Below are 15,189 nucleotides of genomic sequence, written 5' to 3'. Positions count from 1 at the left end.
AGGAAGGCAGAGGGGAGGAGGGGACATGAAGCTGGTGTGGACAGACCCCAGGGGCACAGCCAGACTGAATTCAGCCAGCCCTGCCCCTCTCTCATGAGTCCAACAGCTCTCACATCCGCCTGTTCAGCCTTCATCACATACGTACACACTGATGCACACAGAAACTTCTCTCATATCTTATGGGGCAAAAGGAGATGGAAGGCTTATAGGTATATCTCCACCACGTTATCTGCAATTCACCACCTCCTGCACCTTTCTTTCTCCTTGGGAAACTGGTTGGAAAGACAGTGCACTGATCCGGGAGCCCAGACTTGACCAGCCCATAATCAGGGAAGACTCTGACGTTTACAACTTTCCCAGCTGTTTGTGGTGACCTTAACTCAAGCACAGCACTGAGGCAACTGACTTAAGGGCCTCTTCCTGACCCTGCTCAGAATTCTTCTGTCCTTCTCCCTGCCCCCAGTATGACTCCCATTTCCACTGTTCTTGGTAACAGATGAATGCTAATCTAATTAAAGTCACTTCACTCCAAGGAAGAGCTGAGGCAGCTTAACACTTCTAGGGGATGTTTTACACTTGAAAATCAGACATCTCTAGTTGGTAAAATGTGTTAGAGCAATTTCTGAGTTTCAAGCAGGAGGGGAGGGAGTAAGGGGTTGGATCTACCTTATTTTATCTGGTCAACGTTTGCCCCCTTATCTGCCTTTCCAGTAAAAACGTATGGAATTAGTGAACAGACACCTTTCATCCTCTAAATCCTCTTTGTGAGGTTTCTGGAATTCCCAAGAACTCAAGAAAGACTCATCAGCAGAGGCAACAGTTGTCACAGCCAAGTAAGAATGGACAAAGCTGGGAATGAGAGAAATCTTCATAGAACACATGCCCTTCCCACCTCCCTCTGCAAGCTTCCACCCAGCCTTCAAGGACCTTCCTTGAGTTCCACACCTTTCCCAGATCTTACCAGCCTGCACTGACTCCTCCCCATTGAGCCCCTACAGGCACCATTCACTCAGAACTTAGTATTCTCACTTTCCCAGGGTCCAGGGATCTTATCTCCCAGCAGCCTCTTGGCTGTTCCACAGGCCTACTTCAAAACTAGCTACACACAGGGCTTCCCTGGTGGCGCAGTGGTTGAGAGTCCGCCTGCCGATGCAGGGGACGTGGGTTCGTGCCCCGGTCCGGGAAGATCCCACATGCCGCGGAGCGGCTGGCCCGTGAGCCATGGCCGCTGAGCCTGCGCGTCCAGAGCCTGTGCTCCGCAACGGGAGAGGCCACAACAGTGAGAGGCCCGCCTACTGCAAAAAAACCAAAAAAAAAACCCCAAAAATAAACTAGCTACACACAGAAATCCCCTGGCTACTTGTTAAATTAAACCAGCTGACTAATCGCTAGGAAGTTAAGAATAGAAAGTTTGTAAAGAAATCACAGAATGTACCTTCTGGAAGAAAGAGATGATTTCTATGATAGGGAAATATATAATTGAAAAGAAACCACTCAATAAGTATAACCCATCAACTCCCAGTCTTGACCATCTCCATCAACCTGTCTTCATGTCACAGATGTTCCTTCTACCTGAAAGGCATCCTATTTTGACTTACAAAGCAGCTATATGCCTGTACTCTGCCACAGAGTAAGTAACTAAAGTCTCATCACCTAAGTTACGCAGGGTGTTGGCTGCTTACTGGCAGGAAGTCTCACTGGATAAAGAGAGCTCTCCTGATTTAAGGGGTTTCACTTATAGGATGGAGGTACTTTGGTTTGCTGAGTAGGTGGCCAAGAGACAAGTATCTCTAGTTCTTTCCTCCTGGAAGGCACCATAAGAAACTACCAGCATCATTCTAACAGAAAGACTAGAAGAGCTGAGAGCTATTTTTGAAAGACTGATATTAAACATTGAGACACTGAGTTAGTTTCTCTCTGTGTGTATTCTTTTTTTTTTTTTGTGCGGTACGCGGGCCTCTCACTGCTGTGGCCTCTCCCGTTGCAGAGCACAGGCTCCGGACGCGCAGGCTCAGCGGCCATGGCTCACGGGCCCAACTGCTCCGCAGCATGTGGGATCCTCCCAGACCGGGGCACGAACCCGCGTCCCCTGCATCGGCAGGCGGACTCTCAACCACTGCGCCACCAGGGAAGCCCTCTGTGTGTATTCTTGTTGTACAAGCTTTTATAATATTTATTATGACTCTTTATTATACTGGCAAGGAGTAATCATAATTCCAGCACCAAGCACAGTGCTTCTGTATGGTGGCTGCTTAATACCTGAAAAATACATGTTAGTATAAATAGTATATAGGGTTGAGGGAGGGAGGAAACAATATCACTCCTTTCCAAGGGTAGAGGACCTTAACATTTACAACATACAGAGGATGGGTTTTGAGGGATGGGAAAGGGAAGAAAGGGCTTTCCAGGCAAAGGAAATACTATTGTCTAAAGGTATTGAAGAAATGCAAGTAGCTCCCTAAACTACAGCATAAATTATCATAAGATGGGGAGGTGCAGTGGATAAGACCACAGGGGCAGGCAGGGCTGGATTACAAAAGGCCTTGCGGCAATGTTGTGGATGACGGACTCATCTTTTAGGACACAGGGAGCCTTTGAAGAACTGAGAGCAAAGGAGTGACATGAGCAGTTTGCACCTTATTTTAAAAGACTCTGAAATCAAGCAGAGGATGGTAATGGAAGGAGGAGAGGCAGTCCAGTAGTTCAGGGGACAGAAAGCAAATGGCTTTAAGAAATGGTAAGAAGAGGACAGATTCAAGAGACATCTGGGGAACACGGCTTGGTAAAGCAGAGGAGAGGCAGAAGGAAACATCAAGTCTTCAACATCAACAGAAGACTCATGGCTCTGTCTTGGGTGACTGCACAGAGAGAGTCAAACCATCCAGGAAACACAAAAAGCAGGTTTCAAGAGGACAAGGAGAGACAGAAAGCTCGGTTTTGCCTATACTGAGTTTGACATACAGGTGAAACACAAGAGGAGAGGTCCAGCAATCGGGAGGGGAGAGAGGGGAGAGGGAATGGCTTTGGAAGTCATCAGCAAGTGGGTGGTGAAGTAATAAGAGATGATGAGCTGGCACGAGAAGAGTACAAAGAGCACAGCAGGCCAGGAATTAAACCCTGGGGAATGCAAACATTTAAGGCCTCAGAAGATCATCTAATTACATGTTCACTAAACAACATTCTGATTATAATTTGGCTGCCCACGTAGGTTCTCCTTCAGGGATAAAAGCCATTGATCAATATAAGTTAGTATATGGATCGCTTCTGGTTTATGGCCATTCTCTTATGAGCTTGGTTATTATGATTTATTCTCTCCCCTAAACTTAATTAACCCAGAGGCAAAAGCCATGAAGCTGTGGACCAGCCCCAGAACACAGCAGGTCACCAAGGCCCTACCACCCAGTACAGTCCTGCCTGAGGAAGGTCAGCTACCTTTTCTATCATCTCTGTCTCATATCTATCCTCAATCCTGGCTTCCGGTTACATGCTTGTCACAAACCAGCTCCATAACTGGGAACAAATGAGTGAGTCTTAATTCACATCTGTGAAAAGAAGAGTTGGATAAAATGATCTCTGAAGTCTCTTCCAACTCTTGTTCTGCAAAGCACCACTGGACTCCTCGCAGGACACAGGAGGACCTGAATAGGATCGTGACTAAGAGGGTCCCCTCCTCCAAACTCAATCTGCCAGCGGAACTCAGCGAAGGCTTCCCAGTTGGATACCAGGGGATGTTCTTGGTCAGCTTACAAAAGTCACTTGACCCACCTCTAGACATCTGGGGGCACCAGTCAACCAAGAGTGTTTCTCTCCTCCCAATACAGCTGAGCTGTCTTCTCTGTGCATGTGTGGGCCTTGTGGGAACACGGTGTGCCAGAGTCACGCACATCCCACCCCAGCTTCACCCCCACGCTTCAATCCTACCTTCTCGTACTCGTCCTCCCCAGGGTTGTGCTTCTGCAGCCAGTCGGCTAGGGGCCGGTCCTTGAAGGAGCCGGTCACCCCGTGCTCCACCTGGATCTTGCGCAGGGTCTCAGAGTTGGGGATCATCTCTACCATCCCTGTGAGGGGAGACATCAAGTCATTCTCCAGAGCAGAGACAAGGCGTCTGTCAGGAGAGGACTCCAAGAGCTTTGCTGGATGCTTCCCTACAAATAAAGCTCTAGGGCATTTGGACAAAGTCTGGTAATAAAGGGAAAGATCCTTCCCCTGGTTTCATACTCCATGCTGTGACTCCTTGGTCCCCCCAGCTCACAGCCATGATCCTTTTCTGTTTTAACTTTTACTATGGGATTTTCAAATACATATAAGAATAAAGAAATGGTATCATGAACTCACACAAGACCAGTTTCAAAAATTATCAACACTTTGCTAATCTTGTTTCATCTATTTCACTCACCCAGCCCTGCTTCCCCCTCTTCTCTTCCACCCTCCCCCTACCCCATTCGCGGCTGGAGTATTTTTAAGTAAATCCCATACATGTCATTTCACTCATAAGTATTTCAAGTATAACTGGCAAGGACACAACCACCATGCCATTATCACATCCAAAAATTCAACGACCATTCTTTGATCTGATCTAACCCAGTCTACGTGCAAGTTTCCCCCAACTGTGTCCAAAAGTATCTGTTTACAGTTGGTTTGTTAGAATTGGGATCCAAAGTCTACACGGTTTGCTTGGTTATGTCTCCAAGCCTCCTTTATTTTATAATAGTCTCTCTCCTCTGCCTTCTTTTTTTAATGTCATTCCACAGCTTCTAATGGGATAATCTTGCCCTTTTCATTTTTCTGGAGAAGCACACAGTTCTCGTCAGGGAATGGCAAAAGGGCAGTAAGCAAGAATGCCCCCCACGCCAGCTGCCCAGTCAGCGCCCCGCCCACTCCCTACTGACCTCTCCCACGGCCAGTGGAGAAGCAGCGGAAGAGGACCATGCGCATGTCCAGCCCCTCCTGGACCCAGATCTTGCTCATGATGCGAATCATCTGCAGGGTCAGCATGTCCTGGCGAAGGTCGTCCCCACACTGGATGAAGGAAGACAGTGACCGGAACCACCTCCCCCACTTCCCCCAGCTCCCAGATCTCCCAGGAGGGCAACCTTGGCCCAGACTAGTGACCAGGGACTGCTCAGTGCTCCCACGTCACACTCAGACCTGCTCACACCAGGTCAAACACCAGAGATGGGCCAGGAACCACATCTTGCCCGTGTGGTGTTCCAGCTCTTCCCCCAACCCCACGTCCCCATTTGCACTGAAGTCAGGGTCCTCTTCTTCATGCAGCCTTCCTGACCATCAAAGCCTTAAAACTTGGATTTGGAACTTACACACAACAAATATATGTCACTAAGTCACGCACGCCTTTCATTTCCCCCACTGGATTGTCCGCTCTGAGACTATCCTTTATTCCTCAGAATCATGGATGTACCAGTTAGAGGGACCTTAAGATTCATCTAAGTCCAACCTGCACCTGACTTATGAATTTCCTCTTCAGCACACCTGCCATAGTCATTCAGCTTGAATACTCCAGGGACAGCCAGGTCAGCACCTTATCCATTCCACTGCTGAGGTAGCTCTGCCTTCTAGAAAGCGCTTCTGACATTGAGCTGTCAGTTACCTCCTTACACATCCCAACACTGTTCCTAGCCCTCTGGGGCCACACACAATTCATCTATTTCCTTTTTCACCCGATAGTCTTTCACGCACTAAAATGGCAGCATGAGTGTGGCCCAGCAGGAAGAGAATGGCCCCGAGGCTGCTTCTGCCACCCGTGGATTCCCACCTCTCCTTCTCTCTACCATCTATATCCCACCAGGCTTGAGAGAAGCGTCCTCACCTTGAAGATAACACGGATGTTCTCGCCCAGCGGATCCACATTTTGGAAGGAGAGCTTGAGGGGGACTGCATTGGAGTTGAAGTAGGAACAGTCCTGCCACAGTAGAGAGGGTAGTGATGAGGGTCAGGGTGGCCCAGGCCCAGGCCCAGGCCCAGGCCCAGGAAGGAAAACGGCCTCTCCAACTCTCCACCAGCTGCTGTTCATTGTTTCTTCCAGATTTCTGCAGAGCCCACATTCCTTCCCTCCCTCCCTACCGCCATCACCCTGGTTCAGTTTGTTATGACTTCAGCTCCTGCACCTGGTCTCTCTCACCCCTTCAGTTCACTCCACACACAACTTACTAGTTGTGTGACTTCTGGCAAGTCGTATGTCCCACCTATAACTCAGTTTACTCCTCTGTAAAATGGGGCTCACAACAGTACCGACTTCCTAAGAGTCGTGAGGATGAAATGTGATAACCAAGGGAAAGCACTTAGAACAGTGCCAGGCACAGAGTGCGTGCTCGATGAATGACAGGTGGGAGCGTCACCAGCCTGGACTTCAACCCCGACACCATCAGCAGAGGCACTTACCCAGCCCCCAACCCAATTCCTCCACCCCGCAGAGCTGTCAGGTAAAAGTCCATACACGTTAGCGTTGGCAAGAGGCCCCACATATGCCTTTCTTCCTCATCTCTCTCAGTAACCAGGTCAGTGAGGACCTGGCTTCCACTGAGCCCTCCCCACTCCAAGACCCCAAACCCACCAGTCACTCACCCTGGGCACGATGCCCTTAACCAGCAGACTGGGGCTAAGCGGCAGGCGGCAGGAGCCATTGAGGGCAAAAAACTGCCCCACCTCCTCCAGGCCCGTGCGGAGAATCCCCTGGTGGGGAAAGGAGAGCAGGGGTGATGTGAGGGGCCCATAAGCTCCACTCAGAGCCAGGCCTCTCCCAGGGGCAGGTGCCAGTAGTGGTTGGCATGGAAACAGTCACCAGAGAGATGTGGACAACCTCCTGGAGACGGTGAAGAAGGAAGACTGCCCCACCCACACCACAGCCGGGGCCACAGTCCAAACACCTATAGAGACTGGGTGGATGACAGAAGAGCTTAAAGCAGCCCACGGTGAACTGAGAGGGTGGGCTACAGGTCAACGAGGAGTTGCCACTTGGGCCGTTGCCAAAAAAGCCAATCATCTAGACTTCACAATCTCCCAATTTTTAAATGTTAGCAACCAGGATCACTAATACTTGACTAATACAACCCCTTTGTGCAAACAGATAAAGGTGCCCCCTCTGGGTGGTAGCAGCCCTGAGCCGTGGCTTACAGCACAGTGAACAAAGTATGACTGAATTTTAGCCTTCACTTGCCCCCTCTGGCTGGGTGCTCTTGTGCAGTGAACAACTTACACAACTGGGCTTAGCCTTTAAGGTAAACAGTTAAATAAAAATTTTAATACTTCGCAAGCCAAAGAGAACACATTCCGTGGGCTGTATCCAGCTTGCAGACTGTCAGTTTGTAGCCTGTAGGTTAGGGAGTCACCTCTTTCCAGCCCCTCACCAGAGATGGTCAAGTGCCACCCTGCTGGTCAGGATGCCTAAGAAGTTAACGACTGGCTGCAGAGGCCCAGAACCGGAAATGGGGAGAGGCAGCCTCACCCCACTCACCGGCCGTGCAGACGGGGCAGCCTCCCGGACCTGCTGGGCCAGCTTGGCCAGGGTACTGACAAGCCAGCACTGGCGGTTAAACTCCTCTCTCAGCCCCTTGCCACAGCAACACAGCAAGGCTGCCAGCAGATACTGGTAGCGGATGCTGAACTGAGAGTCCTTGAGGCCGTCTTTCAGCAACCTACCAGGCAAAGGGAGGGGGGAAGTCAGAACACTCAAAGGATAACAGGCAAGGGGGGGTGGGGAGTGGTCAGACCCAGCTCCAGCTCCCTGGAGAACCCACCCCAAACTTGGGAAGGAAAACAGGCTCTGGATGCAGAACTTATACAGAGGCGTTCGGCCACACCTCAGTCTGCCCATGCTGTCTTTAAATAGGGCTCAAAGTCCTTCTGCATCTGGTTTCTCCTTGTATTTCTGCCGTGCATGGGTGCAGGGGAGGGCCAGGGATGATCCCCACTGCGCTGACGTGCGGGTGAGCTGAGACCCCCCCGAGGAAAAGGTCCTGGCCCAAGGCCACCTGGTAAGTCAGACACATACTGCAACCCAGATGGCTCAGCTCCCCACCCTTGCAGGCTTAGAGTAAAACACCCCCAAGTGAAGGAGGTGTGTCCATCTCTCCTCTTTCTGCACACAGTTTTACCAGAAGAAGTAGTGAGTCACTCTCAAGTCAGAGACAGCTCGTTTCAGGAGGAAGCGCACCAAGGGGCTGTCCAGGTAGCACTCATACTTTAAGGCCTGTGTAGGAGAGAGGGAACAGGAGGCTTTGTTGACTGCCTGTAATCTACACCAACTGCTATCCCTGCAGGATGCAGTCTGTCTTGGGGTCCTGGGGGTGGGACCATCAGAACTGGAGGGAAGGCCAGCTCACCCACCTGCACGAGCTGGGGCAAGTAGTCCAACAGCTCAGCATCAGAGAGGGAGCCAATCCACTGAACAGCCATACGGCGCACCTCCTGGTCTGGGAACCTGCAAAATAGAGCCCAGGACCCTGACAATGCAGCCACAGGGTCTAAGGCATAGGAGTGAGGAAGCACCCTCACCCCTGGGCCTCAGAGCCATGGGTGAAGAAATGGCAATGACTCCCAGAACCTGCCAAAGCCACTAGAAGAGTCCTAAGCACCTTTTCCGGATTGCAACCCTTGAGAGTGGCCCTGGCCCATGGTCAGAGTCAGCCTTGGGCCATGGAAGCCACTCTCACTCTCTGTATGAGTTAAGAAAATGGGATAAAGTCCTCAACCCCACTCCCAAAGATCTCTTCCTTGACTCCCATTGTGCCAGAAATCCCATCATCACAGAGCCCTCGTGAGGGTCAAAGCATTATCGTTTCTTGGTACCATCCTTTTAATGCAAAGCTTGCCAGGCAAATAACAGAGATCATGAAATTATATATAAGCCAGTACACCTAGCCAGAATTAGTTTAGCAGAGATTAGCAAAACCTTTGCCTCAAAGAGTCCTGAAGGCAAAATACATGCATCAGGTACATTTTAATTACTAAGAGTGGAAGAAAATAAACCATTCTAGGGGTTTGAGACTGGGAGCCTGTGTCCCCAGAGGAACGAAGGAAGAGAGGACTGTAAGAGCAGAACTAAGTGATAAGGTTTGGGTTACACAGGTGTGTGCATATGTTAAATCTCAGCAAATGTACACATAAGGCTTGGGCATTTACTTACATGTAAATTTTGTCTCAAAAGAAAACAACATAAACAAACACTGAGCTGTAGTTAATGTTATGGTTGCTAAAGTATTTAGGAAGGAGTTATGATGCCTCAATTTACTTCAAAATGCATTAAAGAATAAGATGTATTGATGGACAGTATATACATAATAAAGCAAATATAACAAATGTGAATGGTTAGAATTTAGGTGGTGGGAATATGGATGTTCACTATTAAATTCTCAGTTTTGTTGTATGTTTGAAAAATGTTCATAATATAACATGGGGGGTGGGGGTGGAATAAAATAAAGAAAGGGAAAAGGAGAAGTGGAAAAGCCCTGAATTTCCACGCCCACTTGACCATTCTCCCCAGAGCTGGCCAGGTCAGTGATGGGCAGTGCCAAGCCCTGGCTTCTGGAAGGACACGTGGTCAGGAAAGGTAGGTGTTACAACTCACGTGGCATGCAGGAGCCCCAGGGCATCCTGGTGGTTCATGTGGGTCCACTGCTTCAGGAGAGCGTAGATGTCGGGCAGGCAAGCCCACTCCCAGCTGGGGGCGCTAGCGAGCACCAGGGGGAGTGAGCTCACCTCCGAGTGGCAATAATACCGCTTCTCCCACAGGCTCTTTTTGTCAGCATCAGTGAGCCTGGGGGTGGAAGTGGTAGGGGGAGGTGAGAGAGACAGCAGAGTCAGCCAGAGGGTAAGGTACTCACGCTCCAAGAGAATGCGACACACTCCAGTTCAGTAGTTGCCAGACTTCGCTGCATGTTACAATCACCTGAGGAGCTTTATAAACGCCTCTTGTCCAGGCTACACCCAAAACCAATTAAGTCAGAATGTCTGGGGAAGGCAGGCATCGGTAATTTTAAAAATATCCCTAAGTGACTGCAATGTGTGAAGCGAACTCTGGGAGCCAGGGTCCAAATGGCATCTTTGATCCTTGACTCAGGGACATCTCACACCAAGGCAGCATGCAGGGGCCAAGGGCACCGAATTCGCGACCCCTCCTGAGGATGCCCTTCGGGCATCACTCCCAAGTAGAGCCACCAGAGGGCAGTGGTCCCCACTGCTCAGGGTCTGGGCAGCTGAGAGGCCTCAAGGGGCTTCCTGGGGCCAGCTGGAGGTTTTATAGGACCTGCAGCTAATTGGGCCTTGCCTGAGATCAGGTGTCTAATGGGAGAAGGGAGCTCAGGGGCTGATGAAGCAAGGGGTCAGCAGAGGAGTGGGGGCAGGGGAGGTCTGCCGTCACTCGGTGATTCTGGCTGCCCTGGGTGAGACACGAGGGAGAGAGATGAGCCCCATCTCTCTCATTTCCCCCAACCGCCACATGCAAGGGCCATGCAGGAGCCAGAGAGGTATAGGAGAGAGCAGGCCGGGGAGGAGCCCAGATCCCACCAGCTCCTCCAGCCTCTTCAACCCTGGTGAGACAGGCAGCCCCAAGGATGAGATCAGCTTGGACTCGCTTACCCCTGACAGCTGCCAGCTTGCCTTGACACCTGATCCTTTTTGGAAAGTGACAGGGCCAGAGAAATGCAAAGGCTGTGGGTGTGGAAGGGGCAGGAGGTGGGGGCAGGGTGGTAAGCATAACGCCCAGCTGCCCCAATGGACAGCAAATAGTACACAGCTTATCTGGGGGTGGGGCAAAGCTCTGGTCCTCTTGGCAAGCTGATTCTGGGCCAAGTCCCCATCGTGGGGATGGGTGTTCCCAGATCTAACATCCTGACTGTGAGCTCTCCACTTTGCCTAAGGTCAGCTCATGAAAAACGTCTGGGGGCTGCAGAGCCCTCTCTCCACCACTTCCTGCCTAGGCGGCAGTGCCCACCCTATCCCACCTCGACTCCCAAAGCAGGAGGACAGGGACCTGCTGGGAGGTAAGAGAAGGTCAGTTAGAACTCGAGAGACTTAGTAGAGGCCCGAGTCACACATGGGGGTTGCCCTGGGCCTCACCAGTACAGGGACTCCTTCTGCATGATGTTTTTAAGCACGTGTTGGTCTTCCTCCCGGAGGCTGCCAAACTCATAGCGGGGGCTGAACTTGTCTCCAGCGGGGCTGGTGAACTTGATGTCGAAGGCTGAGGTGGGAAAGTCAATCTGGGAGATGACATCAGGGAAGTGAGGAGAGAGAACAGGAAGCTGGGTGGGGCTGCCACCTACCTGGGTCTCCAGCTCTTCTTTTACCCACCAGCCTTCCTGCCTCCCTTCCTCCCTCCCTTACCCTCAGATTCTTTGTCTGTAAAATAACCTTGTTGGACTTGGTGATCGCTAAAGTCCCTTCCAGCTATAACTTCCAGCGAAAAATGAGAAGGAAACAGAGAGAGAGAAAGAAAAACGGTCAAGTGAGGAAGAGGTTGGGCTGAGATGCATCTAGGTGAGGGGACTGGCCCCAGGCCAAACTCTGAACAGAAGCGTCATTAGGCTGAGCCACTGGGAGCCTCACGCCGAGGTTGGGGAGCCTTCAGTGTGGTCTTGGAGGGCACTACTGCCTGATGGAAAGTGGGACCACATGCCAGGTGAGAGCTCTGCCAACTCTGAAGCCTGCAACGCTGGGTTCCCTTGCTCTCTGCTGCCATGTTCATCCTTCTGAAATGGATGTCAGAGCTCAGGGAGCCAGTCCTCAAAGGGAGTTCCACATTCTTTCATTCAAGAAATGTTTATTGAACCCTAATATGTACCGAACATTGTTCTGGGCCCTGGGCACAGAGTAGCAAATAAGACAGATAAAAACGCCTGCCTCTTGGAGCTTTCATTCTGTATCCACTTTGATATTCCATATTCCGTACCAAAGCATCTCATGACCACAAGAAAAGGAACCAGAAACGGTAACTAGACCTTGGACTTGACCAGCTCCTCCTCCTGTCCCCAGAGAATGGGTCCACCCCACTAGAGCACTGAGTGGCTGTGGGGAGGGCTTCCCCATGGGCCCCAAGAGGGGATGGCTCAGATTAGTAATATTAGGGTTCAATATAAGGAACTCTGAAGAGCTGAGCCCTGGTTGGCAAGGGTCTCAGACCCTGCCTTCAGGCTCCTTGAAATCAGCTAACCTCAAGGAGACGGGACATAGCTTCCATAGAACTTGCCCTCCCACTCCGGGTCTAACCATGTTCACCTAGTTGCTTCAGTCTCATCATCCCACGCGCAAAGTTCCGCACTTTCTCCTACTGCCCCAGCCCAAACCTCAAAGGGAAAACATGGAGCCAACTCTGGAGTGGTCCTGATGGGTCGGTGGGAGGGAGAGGCTCACCTGCAGGATGACACTATCTGGCTGATGGAAATTAGGTGCACTCCAACGGGTACTGGGGCTTTCCTGTGTTGCTGGCCATAAGCCCAGAAGCTTCCGGCCACAGGTCAGGACTCTAAGGAGGATGGAAGGTGGGATAAGCCAACAAACCCAGTCGCTAAGGAGATGGTTCTCCTCCCGCTCTCCCTATCCAAAACTCTGTCTTTTCTGCTTGAAGCCACTGCCCAACTCCTCTCTCTCATTCTCCCCCACAGACCACGACCTTCTCTTTCTTCCAAGTCCTACAAAAACCCACCCCCTCCAGGAAGCCTTCCTAAACTAACCATACCCTCCCTGGTCTGGGTGACCTGGTGGCAGGGATGCCTTCATGACGTAGAGAGCTGGACTGGATGACCTCTAAGGTCCTTCCAATGACAAGACCAGATGATGCTGCCTGAGCATGCATGTCCATGCCCCTTCCCACCAGTCCTGCCCAGTAGCTCTTGATTACATTAACTGTGCTGGCCACCAGTCCTGTGCCTTGGTCCTCTCCACCAGGGCTGGGACCCTCTGGACTCTGCCGGTGAGCCCCACCTGGCCAACCTGCCCAAGGGGCATTGGCCCATGCAGCGGCCAGGCCTCTCTCTCCCTATCCCCTCCTCCCTGCCAAGGCCAAGCTGCCCTGGGCCCACATACTGCCTGAAGTTGAAGAGCGGAGCAGTGACCCAGCCCAGGGCTTCGGGCACCCGCCGCTGCTTATTGGACTCCGAGGAACTCCCGGGTGGGGGGATGGGCAGAGCATAGAGAGTGGCACACAGCAGGGTCTCCCGAGGCAACCGGTTCACCTGCACAGGGAAGCAGATCCTAGGGAGGACAGGAAACCAAATCAGGAAGCGGCACCCCTGTGGCTTCCAGGGCCAGGTGGCCCAGGAAGTCAAGATGAGGCTGAGAACTTGGCCTCCCGATATGCTCCCTGGGTAAGCCTTCCTGCAGAACCAGGACAGATCCCAAACTGCAGGCAAAACCTCCACTCGATGCCTGCAGGAGCACAGTCTATATGTCTTTGCAGCCTCTTGGCAGAGTAAGACAAACATCCTCTGATTTTGAGGCTACCCACAGTGACCAGACAGAACTCACTTGGCCAGGGCCACCTAGAGTTCAGGTGTCTACATGCCCCATACCGTCAGCCATACTCCTTCCCTTGTTTTAGGATTTCTGCAGAGTCACCGAGAAGCTGCTCCTTTTGACAATCCTTCTCCACTGAACAATCCCCAACCCTCCCCCACCTCTTTCGGTTGAGAGCAGCCTGGAAGCGGCAGCATGATCTCCGCCTTCAGCGCACCCTCCCCCACGGCCCTCCCACCTGTCTGTCCTCCCGTGTCCCCTTCTTCTCCTAACCCACTGGACGCAAATAGTTTGTTCTCACCCCGAAACATTTTCAAAGCCAAAGGGATAAAAAGAAGGGGCTCCTCTGAGTCCCTGGGTGGTGAGAAAGCAAACTGGTGGGGCCCAAAGAACTGACACTGAAGCCCTTGCCAGCACCCAAGCCCAGATAGTCTCTCCCGTGCTCCCACGCCTGAATCACACCCGGCTACTCCCTCCAAGTTCAGGATAAGGACCTGGGGTGGGGTGGGTGGAGAGGGGAGGGGAGCTGTGGGAAGAGGGAGGACCCACATTACCTTTCGGGGCAGCTGTCCCTGGGAAAAGTCCATACTGTCACACCCTTCTGGCCAGCCCAGGGCCCAGCAGCTTTTATGCCAGAGGGCACAGAGGCGGGGCGGCCACCCCCAAGGTTAGCAGTTTCATGATGAAGTAGCCTCCCTCCACCGCTGCCCCTCACTCCTTCAGGGGAATCTCCACGTAAGTGAGGCACTCTCTCCTTCCCGCCAGACTGGCAGGGCCCTGCTCTGTCCCAGCTGCCTCTACCATGGGGGCCCACAGCTATAATTAGGACCCCGCCAGCAGCCAGCGTGCACGCCAGGCCAGGGCTTGGCTACGGTGGCAGAGCGAGGCTGCTGGGCCTATTTTGAGAGTTAGCTGACCCCATGCTGCTACAGTGAGGGAGACAATCAGCTGACCCCACAGCAAAGAGGAGACGGAGCTGGCCCTGATCCCTTTCTTTTCACCCAAGAAGCGGCTTCCAGCTGGGCATCCAGAGGAAAAGAGAGTGAGGAACCTTTCTAGCTGAAACCATAATGGCTAGAACCAACCAAGGGCCCCTTCTCCTCAGCCCTTGGGTATAGCTGGTATTCTAAAACCTCCCCCATGGACCTTCACCTGGGGTGAGTCAGGACAACCGGTAGGTTAGCTGTAGCCCTGAACTTCCTCTCTTCTGCAACCCATTCCTCAACAGTGCATCACAGGGGCTGACTCCTCCGGGCAGCATTCCTGGGATGTGCCGGTTCCAGTCCTGGTTCTGCCTCTCACAACCTTGGGCAACTACTCACACCTCTGTGCCTCAGCTTCCTCATCAGTGAAAAGGGGAACATGGCTTCACTTGTGTGATGTGTGTATATACTGGGTGCTTTTTGCTATGTGACACTGTGGTTACTGCACTGGAACGGAGCTATATACATTTAGTACTTTCATGCACAAACATCCCCATGTGTCAGTCACTGTGCCAGTCACTTGGAACAGAGAAACCAGAACTGAGAGAGCTCAGAACACAACAAAGATGATAAAGAAGAAAGCATTTATCGTGTACTAGGTACTGTGCCAAGTACTTTACTTGCAGTGTCTCAACTGCTCTCAAACAACCCTATAGGGTAGGCCCTATTACCGTGTCCTTTTTGGGTTGAATGACCTGCCCAAGGTTGCACCTACAGTGAGAAGGAGAGGATGGTGGCA

At 51.8% G+C, this 15,189-nt stretch overlaps 1 protein-coding gene across 9 annotated transcripts in view; it reads right to left on the bottom strand.

Annotated features, from left to right (window-relative positions):
• Positions 1-15,189, bottom strand: part of PIK3C2B (phosphatidylinositol-4-phosphate 3-kinase catalytic subunit type 2 beta) — a 61,661-nt gene that overhangs the window by 10,878 nt on the left and 35,594 nt on the right. For 6 of the 9 annotated variants that reach the window (XR_010941327.1, XR_010941328.1, XM_067729305.1 and 3 more), the window contains 13 exons: positions 13,039-13,206; positions 12,367-12,478; positions 11,341-11,403; positions 11,074-11,216; positions 10,594-10,665; positions 9,584-9,772; positions 8,344-8,437; positions 8,112-8,206; positions 7,472-7,652; positions 6,583-6,690; positions 5,828-5,920; positions 4,890-5,019; positions 3,922-4,058 (listed from right to left, as the gene is read on the bottom strand). Coding sequence is in view for 7 of the 9 variants with exons in the window: in XM_067729305.1 (XP_067585406.1) it covers positions 3,922-4,058; positions 4,890-5,019; positions 5,828-5,920; positions 6,583-6,690; positions 7,472-7,652; positions 8,112-8,206; positions 8,344-8,437; positions 9,584-9,772; positions 10,594-10,665; positions 11,074-11,216; positions 11,341-11,403; positions 12,367-12,478; positions 13,039-13,206 (1,585 nt within the window). In the remaining 2 variants the exon portion in view is untranslated. The remainder of the gene's footprint in view (positions 1-3,921; positions 4,059-4,889; positions 5,020-5,827; positions 5,921-6,582; positions 6,691-7,471; positions 7,653-8,111; positions 8,207-8,343; positions 8,438-9,583; positions 9,773-10,593; positions 10,666-11,073; positions 11,217-11,340; positions 11,404-12,366; positions 12,479-13,038; positions 13,207-15,189) is intronic. The other 3 variants (XM_067729308.1, XM_067729306.1, XM_067729309.1) reach the window with 3 other exon arrangements.

The sequence above is a fragment of the Pseudorca crassidens genome, chromosome 2 (assembly GCF_039906515.1).
Source record: "Pseudorca crassidens isolate mPseCra1 chromosome 2, mPseCra1.hap1, whole genome shotgun sequence".
In the NCBI taxonomy this organism is placed as follows: Eukaryota; Metazoa; Chordata; class Mammalia; order Artiodactyla; family Delphinidae; genus Pseudorca; species Pseudorca crassidens.
Note: the sequence above shows the minus strand (reverse complement) of the source record. Positions and strands in the feature narration are given on the sequence as shown.